General features: G+C 42.2%; 1 protein-coding gene across 1 annotated transcript in view; it reads left to right on the forward strand.

Annotated features, from left to right (window-relative positions):
* Positions 1-4,395: 4,395 nt before the first annotated feature.
* Positions 4,396-18,332, forward strand: part of LOC116514649 (dachshund homolog 1-like) — a 47,259-nt gene continuing 33,322 nt past the window's right edge. Inside the window, exons 1-2 of the mRNA XM_032226264.1 lie at positions 4,396-4,537; positions 14,424-14,575. Of these exons, the coding sequence (XP_032082155.1) occupies positions 4,396-4,537; positions 14,424-14,575 (294 nt within the window). The remainder of the gene's footprint in view (positions 4,538-14,423; positions 14,576-18,332) is intronic.

An 18,332-nucleotide genomic window follows, 5' to 3' on the forward strand; every position in this document is an offset into this window, starting at 1 on the left:
ATAAAATTATCTTAAAAATTGAAAGAAAACCCTGTAACCATAGTAATCAATAACATGCTGTTAATAAAAATGTTTCTACTTTCTTGGAGATTTATAAAGAGCAGTTTTCAATTAATTATGACAATTAAGAGTTGATAAACAATTAGAAGTATTAACTTATTTTTCTTTAAATAATCTTATAAGCTTAGTTATTTGTTTCTGTTATTTTTTATATTTCTCATGTTTAAAATGTAATAATGTTACTACTTAAAAAGGAAGTATTAAGTATTGATTGGGCATTTTAATAAGACAGATTCTGCCTCTGAGTCTGAATAAGAAACAAGTTTATGTTTCATATTGAAATGCTTTTATTTATTTTGCTTTCTATGTTTCTGATATGGATACTTTCATTGTATCCTTGTAAACCACTCAAATACCCTAGTGAAATGAGGAAATGTACATATTTTTTAAAAAATAAACTAAGTAGTAGTTATTTTAGCCATAGCTTCCCAAGAGTAAATTCACTGAGTTCAAAATGAATTATTTCCGGAGAAACAAGTGTATGATTGAGTCTAAATTATTTTGTTCCTAAACCCAAGGAATTGGATATGTCTAGTTTAGCGAGAAGGAGGCAGAGTGTGCTACGGTAGCAATGTTCCAATATTTGAGGGGCTGCCACTTAGATGAAGGGGTCAAACTATTTTCCAAAGCACCTGAATGCAAAATAAGATTAGATGGAAACTAATCAAAGGGAGAAACAACTTAGGACTAAGGAGAAATTTCCAAACAGTGACTACAATCAACCAGTGGAAAGGTTTGCCTTCAGAGGTTGTGGATCAGGGCATCGGGGTGTAGGGGGGTCACGCGTGCATGCGCGGGGGGGATGGGGAGTGCAGGGGGCGGTGCCCCCTTCACGCCCAGTTTTTGGTCCCAGGAGGCTTTAGGGAGGCCTGGTAGGCCCAAAATGGGCTGCGGTGGATTGCATCTGTCACATCTGTGTGTGTACTTTCGGCACAGGAGGACAAAAAGGTTAACTATCCCTGATATAGAGTCTCCTGCTCAAGCAGGGGGTTGGACTAGAGGACCTCCAAGGTCCCTTCCAACTCCAGTTATTCTATGTTCTATTTTCTAATTTTCAGGGCTCTGCTTATGTTACAGGTAGTAATGGAATTTACCTCTGTGTGCAAGTCTTTGTATTTATACTCAATGTCATCACAATTATTTTCAGATATTGTTCTTCACTCTTTATAAAGTTCAGTTTTTCTAAGAAGTCAACAGCTAGACCCATGGTTCCTTTTAGAATGAAGAAAAAATAGTACTATAGTGTTGGATTTATTTCCCTAGAAACGCATAACTGTCCATTGGTGGTGCCTTAAAGTGAAAAATATTAATGCAGTGTAGAAAGTCCTTTGGACTGTGGTTATCTTAGATTTGCACAAATAGAGTTGGTGGATGAAATTTAGGTCCTAGAGTTCCATGTTTTGCAAGGTTCGCCAATATTAATAACTGTTTTAGTCCTCCCGTTGGGACAAATAGCCTCAACATAAAACTTTTCACGCAGAATGAAAAAAAAAAAATGGAGTACACACTGGAAAAAAAATATTCACATCCATCATCTACTTATGATGAACTGTCAAGGAGTATATTAAAATATGGGAAGCCTTTGGAAAGATCCTGGGAGGATGGGAGGTGCAGGTGGGATTTAGTGATAATGGACAAATCTCAAGCTACACCATGTTTTGTAAGACTCTGTTTCAATCTTATAATGTATACTTGACAATCATTGATTGCATTATATATTTTTACCCTCCTCCTCCTCCTTTTCTTCTTCTTCTTCTCCTTCCTTCCCTCCCTCCTTCCTTCCTCCTCTTTCATCCTCCTCCTCCTTCCTCCTCCTCTTCTTCCTTCCTCCTCTTCCTCCTCCTTCTACTCTTTTTCTTCCCTCCTCCTCCTCTTCTTCTTCCCTCCTCCTCTTCTTCTTTTTCCTTCCTCCTCTTCCTCCTCCTCTTCTTCTTCTTCTTCCTTCCTTCCTCCTCTTCTTCCCTCCTCCTCTTCCTCCCCTTCCTTCTCTTCTTCCTCCTTTCTCCTTCCTTCCTCCTCTTCCTCCTCTTCTTCCCTCCTCCTCCTCTTCTTCCTTCCTCCTCTTGCTCCTCCTCTTGCTCCTCCTCCTTCTTCCTTGCTCCTCTTCTTCTTCCTCTTCTTCCTTCCTCCTCCGCTTCCTCCTCTCTCTCCCTCCTTCCCCCACTATCTCTCTCCCTCTCCTTCTCTCCCTCTCACACACAGAAGCACTTCATATTTTAAGAAAATTGGTAATCAGCTCAGACAACCTTGGCTGTCATGAATATTGGGACTCTAAAATATAAAGATATGTCTACACTTCTGCTCTGCTTAAAATGCAAAACGTAACTTCTTATAAAGCTGGAATTTTTTGTTGCAATGAAATTATCTCTAAGGGATAGTGTTAAATGCTGGCAGCAGTATATTATAATGTCAGATACGTTAAAATATTTAAAATACAGAATTGTCAAACAGTTATATAAGGGATGTATGTTGCTAGTATAAATTTCAAAAGTCTAATAGTGGAACACTAACTTTTTAAATGAATGAAAGGGGGGAGAGAGTGAGATGCTTGGGAAACTCAATTTATTTACTTACAATGTAAACATGTCATCGTTAAATAAAGCATCTCAAATGTTTTAGCATTTCATTCTATGACATCATTGTGGCCAATGTACACAAGCAGTTCTATTTATTCATTCGTTTAGTTGTTTTCAGACTCCAGATAACTTATAATGGTGATACAATACGATGCAATCAAATACAACTGAGACTCAACTATCCCAAGAACTGATAGAACTACAGACCACATTCATTTAACTTATAAGTGATGGAAACATTTTTTGATCACTCAACTAATAAATGATATTTTAATGGTCCATGTCCAAAATATTACCAAATTTCTGTTTTTCATCCCTATTGTTCTGACGCAGCTCCTCAAACATGACAAAACCTGTGAGGTGAACTCAAAAGATTCCTTTATTAGAAATGCCAGCAACCCCACAAAAAGATTTTTCTCACAGGCTAGCAAGGGAGGCCATCCGGAAGATGAATAGTTGTCGGCCACACCTATTCATATCCGCCCCCTGCCTTTTATCTCCAAAGCTAGGGGCCTCGTTAGCAGCGGTGGCTCTTCCTTCCCCAGGATCAGCCCATGGATTTCCACTGCTCTCCTCTCCTCTGCCTTCTGCACAGTCATGTGTTAGGCACTGGACCCAGCTGTTTCTCTTCTTCTTCACCAACCACTTCCAGACCTGGGGGCTGTTGACTCTCCATCTGAGAGCTGACGGACAGCCCAGGCTCTGCCTCTGTCTGTCTGTCTGTCTCTATGACAGCTCCATCCCCTCTTCCCCCTCAGAGCTCCCAGGTTGCCTTGAAGCTGACCCTGACTCCCACGCCTCCTCCTAATGTGATTCAGCTGCTGGAGGGGCCAGTGGCCAACTCTAACTCTAAGTTCCTCTAAGTGAAGTGTGAATAGTAAGATCCTTGTATTATACAGACTCCACCGATTTGATTCAGGGAATCTGCTTACACAGGTTCCATCTTTCCAGAAGCTACAAATATGAATTATAAACATCAACGAATGCCGAGGTTGTGTTCCCTTTGCAAAAGTGATCTACCAACATCACTTTATGGGGAGTGTGGAATGCTTGTTTCATAGAAATGAATGCACTGGTTTTGGTGTTTCTTTTTTTAGTGATTTGAACTTGTGTGTGTCATGGATCCAAGGGTGGTATTCACTTCCCTTCCCCACCGGTTTGCAAATGTGAGCACACACCGTGGCACGACAAAACTGCGCTCGTCAAAATAGTGGTGATAAAACCGCGTCGCTAAAGCCGCGATGTCATCACCGCGCGTCATCACTGCTGTGAAAACAGCGCGGCGACAGAAGGGCGCTTTAAAACAGCGCGGCGGCAGAAAGCCGATTTAAATTAAGGTAAGGGTTAGGATTAGATTTAGGGTTAGGTTTAGGGTTAGGTTTAGGGTTAGGTTTAGGGTTAGGGTTAGGGTTAGGTTTAGGGCTAGGTTTAGGGTTAGGTTTAGTGCTTCGGGAGGCGCGGATTTGCCCTCCGCGGTTATGTCATCATGGTAGGGTCACGTTTTCCTTAGTGCTTCAGATGGCACGGATTTGCCTCCGCACTTATGTCGGCACGGATAAGGGCTTAGCGGTTTTGTGGTGGAACCAGCACACACATGTCCATGCATGCATTCGGCCTTCCACACACATGCTTTGGCTTGAAAACATGCCTAAATGGGATGGCATAGAGCAGGGGTAGGTGGGTGGGCGGGTTGGCCCAGCTGCAATTTCCACTACTGGTTTGGGTGAACTGGTTCGAACTGGCTGAATATAATCTCTGCATGGATCCACCCTCAGACCCCTCTCCAGATGTGAGTTCAGAAGTGGAGCGTAAGTTTGACTCTGCAGAGGAAAGCTTAGAGCCGAGTATTGGCCAGGATGAGAGCTCAGGGAATACTAGCCTGATGGAGCAGCCTCAGCTGGGTTGATAAGATGAGTGACAGGCTGAAGCAGGTGAACTACAGCTGCAGCAAGTTGGTCAGGAGGCACCAGGCAAGGACCAGGAGCAGCTGCCTCCCCATAGCAATGAGGAAGAGGCGGAATCCAAGGACAAGTAGACAGAGAGGAGGCAGGCACTTTGCTGATTGGCTAGGCTATTCATGAGGAGGCAACCTCACCTCTCATGAAGGGTTTCACTGGCATTGCCTGAGGAATCTAGTGCTGCTGGAGCAACATGCCCAGTTCTGTGTCATGTGTGTTTGTGCCTTGTATCCTGGATTGCTTTTGTGCCTGTGGATTCAGTTTCTCAACAACTCTTGCTGTGCTGAGTTCAGAATCTGAACTTGTGCAGTGGGAGTGTTTTCTGAGGACCTATTGGGGATGGTGGTTGAATAAGCACCTGTACAACTCTTGCCATGTTTGTGTGTGGGGAGTGAGTGGGACATCAAATAGGGCAGTAAAGGTAAAAGTTCCCCTTGTACATATGTACTAGTCGTTCCCAAATTTAGAGGGCGGTACTCATCTCCATTTCAAAACCGAAGAGCCAGGGCTGTCCGAAGACATCTCCATGGTCATGTGGCTGGCATGACTAAATGCCGAAGGTGCACAGAACGCTGTTACCTTCCCACCAAAGGTACCTAGTGCCTATTTTTTCTATTTGCTTTCAAACTGCTAGATTGGCAGAAGCTGGGAACCTCTCTGTTATGCGGCGCTAGGGATTCGAACCGCCGAGCTGCCTATCTTTCTAATCGACAAGCTCAGCGTCTTATCCATTGAGCCACCACATCCCTAAATATTTCATTTCATTTTATTTCATTTTATTTGTCTTGTATGCCGCCCACTCTCGGAGGACTCCAGGCGGCTCACAACAGACAAGGGAAAGGGGATAAATAGACAAGACAACACTTTTTAAAAAAGGCGCAACATTCACAATTTCCGTGGGGCTGGATGTTTCACAAGCCCCCTGGCTTGCTGGAGCAGCCAGGACTTGGTGGCTTTGCGGAAGGCCATGAGGGTAGTAAGGGTCCAGATCTCCACGGGGAGGTCATTCCAGAGGGCTGGAGCTGCAACAGAGAAGGCTCTCCCCTGGGGAGTCGCCCGCCGACATTGGCTGACAGATGGAATCTGGAGGAGACCTAACCTGTGAGATCTTATCGGTCTGAGGGAGGTAATCGGCAGGAGGCGGTCTCTCAGGTACCCAGGTCCGATGCCATGTAGGGCTTTATAGGTAGCGACCAGCACCTTGAAGTGGATTCGGAGACTAATGGGTAGCCAGTGCAGCTCGCGGAGGATAGGTGTGATGTGGGTGTACCTAGGTACACCCACAATCGCTCGCGCGGCTGCATTCTGGACTAACTGAAGTCTTTGAACACTCTTCAAGGGCAGCCCCATGTAGAGCGCAGTACATAGAGTTAAATCATAATTTGCGGGAATCAGATGTCCCAAATTCCTGAATGGAGGAAGTCCCATACAGCTCAAAATCTTATTACTTGAATTATTCTGTACTGCGGGGACTTGTTTCTTCTTATTGTTTGGCCTGTTGGAATGTCGGCTAGTAAGGTTACCTCTAACAACCTGAATAGACATTTATATCATTAATCAAGATACAGTACCTTTATTAATAGTAATAAATATATACTAGGTAGAATCTCATAATGTAAAGGTTTATTTAACCTTTCCCCTGGCATTTGAAATGAGGTTAGCGAAATAAAAACCAGCACCCACCATCCGTAGGACTTTCCGCGAATTAGTAATACGTCCTCATCACGGGAGATTCACGAAAAAACCAGCTGTTCTTCTCAATTTTTTTATTCTCCCCAAGGGTTGGTTTTGGAGTGAATAATTCTTTGCTAAGACTGACAACGCAGCATATGTCAAAAAAATTACATTCATAAAGCTCAGTTCAAAGACGGAACCAAAAATCTGTGTTCCTTGCCCTTTATTTGACATTGTGGGTGCATCATTAAAATTAAGCAGAAATCACGAGGCCCTTACATCTTACTTTATCGTGTTTTTGTATTCGGATTGAAGACTATATAAAGACACGTATCTCTATATACCTGCTATTAGCAAAATTGCAAACTCTGGGGACGAAAGGTAAAACTGCTCAGCCACGTGCCAATTTCACAACTGTCTTGGTGAGAATTGTGCTTTTGTGTGTCTTACCTTAATCACACTTTAGAGATTAGAAATGGCCAACCTTTGCTGCTTTGGAAGTTCTCCAAAGAAAATATTAAAAGCTTGGAAAAGCTTTTCCATCTTCTTCTGATTCATGGTTTTTAATAATGTACTTCAAAACAAAAGTGTGAACTTCCGAGAACATGCCTGACCTTTCCATGGAATAAGAAGTCATTGCCTTGCTCCAAGGGCTTATTCCAACTACCGACAGGATATGGTAAATGATGGGTGGTGAAATGGAAACTACAGTAAAAACACTTTGTTGCACAACTATTAGATTCGGTCTGGTAATGAACTCTTTGCATGAAAGACTATATCCATGTCTCTCCACCTTTGCCTCAAATTTAATTGTGATTTTTAGCCGCATCAGTGAATATCTCTGCAAACAGCTTTTGTAATCTTGGTGTTATGGAATGTATTCCAACAGCTTAGGAAATAATCAAATTTTAACTTCTACGATGAAAGGAAAGCTTCTTTTTTTTCTCTCCTTGCTTCTTACACATCTTTTCGATGAAGGGAGGAATGTTAAGATTTATATAGTGACTGAGGAGAAGTTGCTTAGTTTAGCATGCAGAGGATAGATACTTAAGGAAAGGCAGAAGGGAGGGAATAGATGGTTTTACTGCTTAGAGTTGAGGAAGGAAGGAAAGGATGGATGGATGGATGGATGGAGGGAGGGAGGGAGGAAGGAAGGAAGGAAGGAAGTTTTATAGGAGGAAAGAAGATTAGAAGAGACCAACTTCTAAAGTGTCATTTGTGGAATGAAGTGATGATAGTAAGAAAAGAAGTCCTGTTCTTTTATTTCCCTTGAAAAATATATTTGTAATTTAGCAACCTGTGAAGAAACATTACAATTGCTAATCGAGATAGACCACGCTGTTGCTCAAAGACAGAAAAAGGGTAGTTAGTAGGTTGAAAGGTTGGTGGTTGGATTATCGGGGTTGAGTAACTTGGCATCCCAAGTTTTTCTAAATGTTGAAATTATCTAATTAAATAAAAGTCATGCTACATTTCAAAAATCAGCAAATGTGCTTCTTGCATGTTAGAGTGTAGTTTTGAGCTTGAAAAGTTGGAATGGCTGTCTCAGTTCAAAACCCTCTGTAGGAATATGGGCCGTGCAATACAATACAGATAAACTTTGACTTACGACAGTTCATTTAGGGACTGTTTGAAGGTACAAAGGCATTGAAAAAAATAACTTGTGACCATTTTTCGCATGACCATTGCAGCATCCCTGAGGTCACATGATCAAAACTCAGATACTTGACAACTGACTCATAGAGGGATCTTAGAATCCTAGTGGACAACCATTTAAATATGAGCCAGCCATGTGCAGCAGCTTCCAAAAAACCCAACACAGTTCTAGGCTGCATCAACAGAGGGATAGAATCAAGATCACCTGAAGTGTTAATACCACTTTATAATGCCTTGGTAAGGCCACACTTGTAAGACTGCATTCAGTTTTGGTTGCCACGATGTAGAAAAGATGTGGAGACTCTAGAAAGAGTGCAGAGAAGAGCAGCAAAGAGGATTAGGGGACTGGAGGCTAAAACATATGAGGAACGGTTGCAGGAACTGGGTATGTCTAGTCTGATGAAAAGAAGGACTAGGGGAGACATGATTGCAGTGTTCCAATATCTCAGGGGTTGCCACAAAGAAAAGGGAGTCAAACTATTCTCCAAAGCACCTGAGGGTAGGACAAGAAGCAATGGGTGGAAACTAATCAAGGGGAGAAGCAACTTAGAATGAAGGAGAAATTTCCTGACAGTTAGAACAATGAATCAGTGGAACAGCTTGCCTCCAGAAGTTGTGAATGCGCCAACACTGGAAGTCTTTAAGAAGATGTTGGATAGCCATTTGTCTGAAACGGTATAAGGTTTCCTGCCTAGGCAGGGGGTTGGACTAGAAGACCTCCAAGGTCCCTTCCAACTCTGCTATTGTATTGTATTGTATTTATGACAATTGCAGTGCCCTGGGATCATGGCATCAACTTTTGTAAACCTCTGATGAGCAAAGTCAATGGGGAAGCCAGGTTCATTTAACAACTATGTCATTGCTAATGGCAATGTTTCACTTAACAACTGTGTTGAGAAAGATCGTAAAATGGGACAAAACCTGCTTAACAAATGTCTCACTTAACAGCAGGAGTATTGGGCTCAATTGGGGCCTTTTGCCGAGGACTACAAGATAATTTACCTCAAGGGATGGATCTGGTCTTGTTACTCCCCTTATAGGCGCAATTCCATCAGTAAAAGGGTGAACATTTCCCACCTCCTCCTCCTTCTGCAGTCTTTCTGGGCATCGGGGATGGTCTGGATGGGAAAGATCAGTGAGAAATGTGGTGTCATAAACAAACATTGCTTAGGGATACAGACAAAGGTTTTGAGAACATGTGGTATCCTTTGGTTGTTTTTATGCAAAAGGAATTAAGCATCTTCATCTCTCACACCCTGTTAATGATTTGCTAGAAGCAAGGTTATGGCACTGCTCTGTTTAAAGACAGTCGTGCTATTTTTAATTAGTTCATATTTACAATACGGTGTCTTTTCCTTTAGGGGAAAAAAAAAACAGGACTTTTTCCCAAGTTTCTTTCAGTCATTGCTTATCTCGCATCTACAAATAGCCACTCTTCCTGTATATGAGATATGCATTTGTTTTCTTTCAAATATGTTCACCCGGAGTTTATTTCATGCAGGATATAAAACACACACAGACACACAGACACACACACACACACACACACACACACACACAAAGTCGCATTATGAAAGATTATTTGTCTTTAAGTTAAACATTCATCAAAATAGTTCAACTTGAGTTCAGTCCCTTCTTCTGACATTATAGGTCAGTATAGCTACTGTTGTTTCGGTTAGCGATTGTATAGAAAAGAATGTTGAATTCAGACAGGACTCATTACATGTGTACGAGGAACAAGTATTTCCTGGTTTTAAACTTGGGGGCACTCAGAAAGTGAAGAGAAAAACAAAGGATCTCTCTCTCTCTCTCTCTCTCTCTCTCTCTCTCTCTCTCTCTCTCTCTCTCTCTCTCTCTCTCTCTCTCTCTCTCTCTCTCCCCCTCCCTCCCTCCCTCCCTCTTTCTCTCTTTCTCTCTCTCCCTCCCTCCATCCCTCCCTCTCTTTCTCTCTTTCTCTCTCTCCCTCTCTCCCTTTCCCTCTCCCTCCCTCTCCCCCCCCTCTCTCCGGCACTCAGAAGAGAGTAAAGAGAAAAACAAAGGATCTCTCTATCTCTCTCTCTCTCTCTTTCTCTCTCTCCCTCTCCCCCTTTCACTCTCCCTCCCTCTCCCCCCCTCTCTCCGGCACTCAGAAGAGAGTGAAGAGAAAAACAAAGGATCTCTCCCTTTCTCTCTCTCTCTCCCTCCCTCCATCCCTCTCTCCCTTTCCCTCTCGCTCCCTCTCCCCCCCTCTCTCTCCATTATACAGACACATTATTAATGGTAGGTATGGTTCCAACAGTTAAAAACCTCTCAAGCGAAAACAAGGTTGGCAGCTTTGATATAAAAGCACTGAAAAGCACCCCGAGATATTAAATAAGTGTCCCCCAAAGTAGTGAGAAAATACAGAATATCATAGAGATTGGTGATAGAGGCCACTTTGTGGTCTCATTTTCACTTTGCTTAAGCAAAATAAGAGTGGGAAGTTCCTTCTATAACCAACACTCTTTCTCTTGATGTTATTTGGATCTTTTTTTATTAATTTTTGGTTCTTGTGGTCAAGAGTTGAGATTAAAATCAGATTTGCAGAAACAAAAAATGCTTCCTTCCTTCCTTCCTTCCTTCCTGCCTTCCTTCCTTCCTTCCTTCCTTCCTTCCTTCCTTCCTTCCTTCCTTCCTTCTGCCCTCCCGCCATCAATTCCAAGCAGCTTTCCATGCACTAAAAAACATTCAGGAATGGGCTTCAAAAATGTTAGCAGGGGTTCTCTGCCCGGTTGCTGTGTGCATGTGGCCATGGGGGGGGGGTGGTGGCCAAGTTGGCCTCCTGCACCACAGCAGGGCGGGGGCTTTTGTGCCCTTCCCGGGCTCAGGAGGCTTTTCTCGAGCCTCCTGGAGGATGAAAATGGCCTCCCCAGGCTCCGGAGGCCCTCTGGAAGCAGGAAATAGGCCCGAACATCCAGTAGGCCCATTTTTCGCCCTCTCTGAGCCTCCGTGCACGCCTTGGATTTTATCTGCATCAAAAATGGGCCACATGGGGACTCCTGGGAGGGGCTGGGTGGGCGGTGATCCAGCCAGGAATGGGATTTGGGGGTTCTCCAAACTGCATAGAATCTTAGCTAGAAGTTCTCCCAAACCTCTGCAAAGCCCCAGCCGCCCACCCCTGCATAAAACTCTACGTCTTCTTTTTAACAACACTTTAATTTGCAAAATTAAAACACTTGCTCATTCCTCAGAAGGCCAAAAATGAGACAAAACTTTAAACAGCTGCACTGGATTGGTGTTTAGCAGTAACTCAGCATAGATTATATATTTATTAAAATTCAGAAGAACTGCTTTCTTGCGTGAGTTTCTTTCTTCTTTCTTCTATTTCTGTATAAACAAAAATGTTAATCTTTTTCCCCTCAGTCTTCTGTGAAGTACAGAAGACTGAGGGGAAAAAGTACAGCTACTTTAGAGAAAACAATCAAAATGCATTATATTGGAAAAACTGGCGTTCTAGGCTAGCCGCAGTTATAACTTAATTATTCCTTTTCCTGTTTAAAGGTTTTCCCACAGTTCTCTACCTTTAATATTTTCCCCAAAAATTACAAAACAGAAGGACAGTTCCCCAAATTACTCTTTTAAAAAATAAATTACTGCCATCACTGCTGCTGTCAAGACTGCCATTACTAGCTATTGTCTTTGTATTGGAATGTTCTAAGTAAGATTATTTTAAACTACAACAAGAACCTCCTATCTGAACTTGTTGCCAAGAAAAATAGGGAAGAAACCTTGAAGTTCTTTTCAGATAAAATAGACTAGACTAGACTAGAATAGAATAGAATAGAATAGAATAGAATAGAATAAAATGCATTGGAATGCAGAATAGAATGGAGTGGAATGGAATGGAATGGAATAGAATAGAATAGAATAGAATAGAATAGAATAGAATAGAATAGAATAGAATAGAATAGAATAGAATAGAATGCATTGGAATGCAGAATGGAATGGAATGGAATGGAATAGAATAGAATAGAATAGAATAGAATAGAATAGAATAGAATAGAATAGAATGCACTGGAATGCAGAATAGAATGGAATGGAATGGAATAGAATAGAATAGAATGCATTGGAATGCAGAATAGAATGGAATAGAATAGAATAGAATAGAATAGAATAGAATGCATTGGAATGCAGAATGGAATGGAATGGAATGGAATAGAATAGAATAGAATAGAATAGAATAGAATAGAATAGAATAGAATAGAATGCACTGGAATGCAGAATAGAATGGAATGGAATGGAATAGAATAGAATAGAATGCATTGGAATGCAGAATAGAATAGAATAGAATAGAATAGAATAGAATAGAATAGAATGCATTGGAATGCAGAATGGAATGGAATGGAATGGAATGGAATAGAATAGAATAGAATAGAATAGAATAGAATAGAATAGAATAGAATTCTTTATTGGCCAAGTGTGATTGGACATACAAGGAATTTGTCTTTGGTGCATATGTTCTCAGTGTACGTAAGGAGAATTAAACATATTCATCAAGAATAAAAAGATACAATACTTATTGATAATCAAGGTTACTAATAAGCTATCAAATCATACTAATAAACAAATAAAACAATATACATTGAAAGATACAAACAACATGGTTATAATCGTAAGTGGGAAGAGATAGATACTAGGAAGGAAGGGAATAATAATAGTAATACAGTCTTAGTAAATTATTTGAGCGTGTTGTGGGAATTAGTTGTTAAGCAGAGTGATGGCATTTGGGGAAAAACTGTCCTTGTGTCTAGTTGTTCTGGTGTGCAGTGCCCTAAAGCGTTGTTTTGGGGGTAGGAGTTGAAACAATTTATGTCCAGGATGTGAAGGGTCTGTAGATATTTTCACAGACCTCTTTTTGACTCATGCAGTGTACAGGTCCTCAGTGGAAGGCAGATTGGTAGCAATTGTTTTTTCTGCAGTTGTAATTATCCATTGAAGTCCATGTCTGTCTTGTTTGGTTACAGAGCCAAACCAGACAGTTATGGAGGTGCAGATGACAGACTCAATAATTCCTCGGTAGAACTGAATCAGCAGCTCTTTGGGGAGTCTGAGCTTTCTTAGATGGCTTTTTTTACTGACATTTTTTTTCTTATAGATTTATAGATTTATAGATTTTATTAGTATTTGTAGGCCGCCCTTTTCCCTGAGGGGACTCAGGGCGGCTCACATAAAATCGGGGAAGGGGAATACAGACGTTAAGATAGAGACATATAATAAAATGGTAAACAACATACATTCATCATTCGGGAGGGGTAACTATCCTTGTCCCCAGGCCTGACGGGCGAGCCAGTTCTTAAGGGCTGTGCGGAAGGCCTGGACGGTGGAGAGGGTGCGAATCTCTACGGGGAGCTCGTTCCAAAGGGTCGGGGCTACTACTGAGAAGGCCCTCCTCCTTGTAGTTGCCAGCCGACATTGGCTGGCCGATGGAATGCGGAGGAGGCCTAATCTATGTGATCTTATTAGTCGCAGGGATGTAATTGGCAGAAGGCGGTCTCTCAAGTATCCAGATCCACTGCCATGTAGGGTGTTCTTAGTTCATTAGATGAACTATGCTGTAGTTTTCTTTATGTATAAACATCATTTAATTGTAGAAATTCTTACGCGGTGATGAAAAACAAGAGTCCGTATTCAGAAAAACCGAAAGCTTGGTAGTATCTATTCCAAGTGGATTTCCTAATTTCCAGATTCTGAACACAACTTTGGAATATGTTGTAGGGCAAAAAGAGACCAAAATGTTCACATCTCTAAGATGTCTGTTGGAATGGAGATCATCTCTTCAGAAATGGGCAGCAGCCTGGGGCTGCTGAGTCCCATCCCCTACTCGAATGGGCATGCGTGTTGAGACCTTTTAGACTGTTTTGTACTGTTGTTTTGTTTTTATTGTGGTTTTCCTTTTTGTATCGTCCTTCCACCCCCCTTGGTTTTGTTAGCCGCCATGAGTCCCTCGGGAATAGAGTGGCATACAAGTCAAATAAAACCTAAACTTAATTGAGGAAGAGTATTCACTTTGTTGTTCTTGATGAAGGAGATAGTTGACTCTGGTCAACGCACAGAATAATTTGAACATAAATCATAAGTAGTCCGTGTAAAATATGTATCATAGCAAGAAACATTCCACTGTCCACACAGACAGTGCGCAGGCTCAAATGAGATAATTGGGAACTTACTCATAAAGCCAGCCTAAATATATTATCACAAGTATGTGTGAGATAATATTAGTTTTAAAAAGATTCTATGGCACTGTAAACTCAGTCTCATTAGAGGCTGCATTTAAAAGGCTTATAAAGTTACTCATTAATGCTATCTGGTTGTATCTCCACCGCTTTTTCATTAAAGAAAATTCAGCAGAAAGCACTTTCTCCCGATAGCAGGAACCAATTTGCAATAAATGTTCTGGAAATCACTAGGGAAGCCATTACTGAGGTCTAATAAAAACAGACAAGCGTAACTTGTTCTATATTTTTGTTTCAATCACATACAGATGAGACCCCGCTTTCCACACCAACCACAAGAGACAGCCTTGACAAACTTTCGCTAACTGGCCACGGTCAACCTCTTCCTCCTGGCTTCCCATCTCCTTTTCTATTTCCTGATGGATTGTCGTCCATAGAAACCCTCCTGACAAATATCCAGGTAGGTCACCACAGAGCAAGGCAGAAAAAAAAAGGTGCTGGGAACAGATGTCTTTCGTTTCAACTAACACTTCCTTCATTTGAACTATTTAAAGGCAGCAACGTGATCAAACGAGTTTTTCAAATCCACTTATTTTTTTTCTTTTTACAACTCTTTAATTCCATTATTCGGGGTGGAGTCGGGGTGACGGAATGTTGATGAGCATTTACTGGCCGTCACACTTCTTGACACCTACATGGAGTTCACAGTAGATATTTCCTCTGTGCGGCCTGATAAAGAAACATCTTTCATTGCCTAGGATTGAACTTCTGAACCTTCCAAGCGAGAGGTGAGCATCTTCACCTCTAGACCTTCACCGGTCTAAAAATCCACAAAAACGCCACTTGTAAAATAGGCTTCGTGGGCAAATGTGCTGCTGAGGCTTTGGGGATTCTTCTCTGTTGAACAATAAAGTTTCCCAGGGATCATCCTAAACTTCACAGAGGGCACTCAACTGACGGAGCCTTTTGGAATGAAAAGTTTCAGATGGCATTGATTGACCTGCAGAAATGTGCCTTTAATAAAAAGCTGCTTTAAGAATTTGGGTTTTAAAGAAATGTGTTTGAGGATAAAGATAAGGGAGTTACTAGGTTTTCTCAAAATTTCCTAGGAAGGATTTGAAGTTTTAAGCAAGCACAGGGGATATTAGGCAGAAAAATCCCTAGGGAAGTTACCTGCACATTTATGGATCTTGCCTATCTTAGGTGGATTTTTTTTTTTACAGTCATCTGATTCCAGGATGAAGCAAATAGCTGAGCATAACACTCCAAATAAAACTTTCCAATACCTCCCTAGTTTTAAAAGAAGAACTAAGTATAAACTAGGAACTTCCCTCCTAGTATGAATATAATTTCAAGTTGCTAGTATTGGAAGCGACAGGAGAGGGGCATGGTGATCTAGTGGTGAAGACACCGGTCTTGAGAGTTCCACCCTAGGTAGCAGCAGAAGTTTCTCTCCTAGGGTGCAAAGCAGGGCTGAGTTCTGGCCGGCGTTACTGCTGGTTCGCTTGTGTGCGCTGAATGTACATTGTGCACGCATGCGCAGTTCAATAGAAATTGTTCTGCGGCAGAACAATTGGACAATCTGTGGCAGAACAGATGGCGGCAGTGATGACGGCAACTGGGGAACCAGTTCAGAGGCGTCTCTAGCCTGGATTGCTGCTGGTTCTGCGACCCAGGCCAGCATGCCACTACCAGTTCAGCTGAACCGGTAGCAACTCACCTCTGGTGCAAAGAAAAAAAAATCTGTTGTGAACTTTGTGTGATGCCAGGAAGGGCATCCGGCCAATAAACTCTCAGCTCCAGCCAGGTGCTCCAATTCTACCCTGAATTAAGGGATTACAGGGCTGTCAAAAGGAAGGTTTTGTATTAAAAGAGACAAAATGAGAGAGTGGGAGGGAGGGACGGAGGCAGTGGTGAGATTCAATTAATTTAACAACCGGTTCTCTTCCCTAATGATTTCTTCCAAGAACCAGTTCATCAAACTGCTTAGAAAGTTAACAACCGGTTCTCCAGAACTGGTACGAACTGGCTGAATCCCACCGCTGGAGGGAGGGAGGGAGGGATGGAGAGAGAAGAGAGGTAGGGAACTTAAAATAGTTTGGAAGCTTAGTTTATACTGTTAAAGTCCTGTAAGACTACGGAGCACCACATTAAGACTTTAATAGATTCAGGTAGATTGGGGTATCAAAGATTAATATAATAATAAACCATAAAAAAATAGCATTATGTCTCTCTATGAAAAACGGGAGCGTAATTATGTTCATAAATTTGTAAGATTCCAGACATGAGAGGTGTACAAAATTAATAGCTGGTTTGAGAAAGGATAAAAGATATTTATTGTTTCTGTGTTATTATTTAGCCCTACACAGGGAGATACCTAATTCAATCTTATTATCCAAATGAAGCTGAAAATTGAACCGCAAAGCAATAGCCGAGCCAGAATTCCTCTAACTTGGCAAAGTTCTCTCCAGCTTCCTGTCTGAGAACACTTTTGTTAGCCAAGGGAGACACCTGGCCATCCATTCCCCACCACCACACACACACAAAAGAGAATTCTGATGATAGAAATGTCATTGAGGGCAGCAGTAACAAACTTAGGGTCTCTAATGGGGAATATCAAGGCAGGGCAGAGGCATTCTGATTCACTGGCAGTTGGTCCATTCTTCTACTTGTGGTATGCTTCCAGGCCTGGGAAATTTAAAATTTTCCAGTCAAAGTAACATTTTGTGGTTCTTTTGAGAGCTTTTCAGAACTTGTGACTATCTGAATATGATTTCACTTAGAGCCAGGGGTGGGCTTCCAAAATTGCAGTAATGGATTCGCTACCCCATTGCTGGGTAGGGCAACAGGAGCCGAGGTGGCGCAGTGGTTAGAGTGCAGTACTGCAGGCCACTTCAGCTGACTGCTAACTGCAGTTCGGCGGTTCAAATCTCACCGGCTCAAAGGTTGACTCAGCCTTCCATCTTTCCGAGATGGGTGAAATGAGGACCCAGACTGTGGGGGCAATATACTGACTCTGTAAACCGCTTAGCGAGGGCCTAAAGCCCTATGAAGTGGTATATAAATCGAACTGCTATTGCTATTGCTATGACCATGGGGGTCCTTTTTTTTGCTCTTGTAGTCAAGAGTTGAGATTAAAATCAGATTTGCAGGCAAAAAAATCCTTCCTTCCTTCCTTCCTTCCTTCCTTCCTTCCTTCCTTCCTTCCTTCCTTCCTTCCTTCCTTCCTTTTTTCCTTCCTTCCTTCTGCTATCCTGCCCTCAATTCTAAGCAGTTTACCATGCAGTAAAAAACATCCAGGGATGGGCTTCAAAAATGTTAGCAAGGGGTCCTATGCCCGGCTGCTATGTGGGCGTGGCCATGGTGGGCGTGGTTTAGTCGGCCTCCTGCACCCCAGCAGGGGGGTCATTTTTCACCCTCCAGGAGGGTGAAAACTGCTTCCCCCAGGCTCTGGAGGCTCTCCAGAGGCCGGAAACAGTCCCATTTCTGGACTTCTGGAACTTCCATTAGGCCTGTTTTTAACCTCCCCAAGCCTCCGTGCAGGCTCTGCACTTACTTGGCATGATGAATGGGCTGCGTGGAGACTCCGAGGAGGGGAGGGGTGGGCGAGGCCAGCCAGGAGTGGAATTTGGGGGGGTCACCAAACCGCACAGAATCTTCGCTAGAGGATCTCCCGAACAAAGAGTGAAGATCTTCTAAAAGACATTTAAGTCCAGCTTGAAATTGGTGCTAAAATAGCCCTTACTGAATTCAGTAGAGCCCACTGTATTTGTATGCAGACCTAGATAGGATGTCCTATGTCTGGATTGGAGAAGGATCCAAATCATGGTTTGTTGGTTCTGAACCAAGGATATACATAATAGCTTAGCTTGACCATGTTGGTTTCCTTATGAACAAGGTTTCCAACCAACACCCTGTAAAATGGCATAAATGGTGCCTTTAGATTCATTTCCAGAGAGATGCTTCAGATAGCAAATATAGTTTTGATCTGCAATTAGAATAGGATAGAATAGAATAGAATAGAATAGAATAGAATAGAATAACAGAGTTGGAAGAGACCTTGGAGGTCTTTTAGTCCAACCCCTTGTTTAGGAAACCCTACACCACTTCAGACAAATGGTTATCCAACATCATCTTAAATACTTCCAGTGTTGGAGCATTCACAACTTCTGGAGGCAAGTTGTTTATTAATTCATGAAGACACTTTTCAGGGGAGC

The sequence above is a fragment of the Thamnophis elegans genome, chromosome 11 (assembly GCF_009769535.1).
Source record: "Thamnophis elegans isolate rThaEle1 chromosome 11, rThaEle1.pri, whole genome shotgun sequence".
Classification (NCBI taxonomy): domain Eukaryota; kingdom Metazoa; phylum Chordata; class Lepidosauria; order Squamata; family Colubridae; genus Thamnophis; species Thamnophis elegans.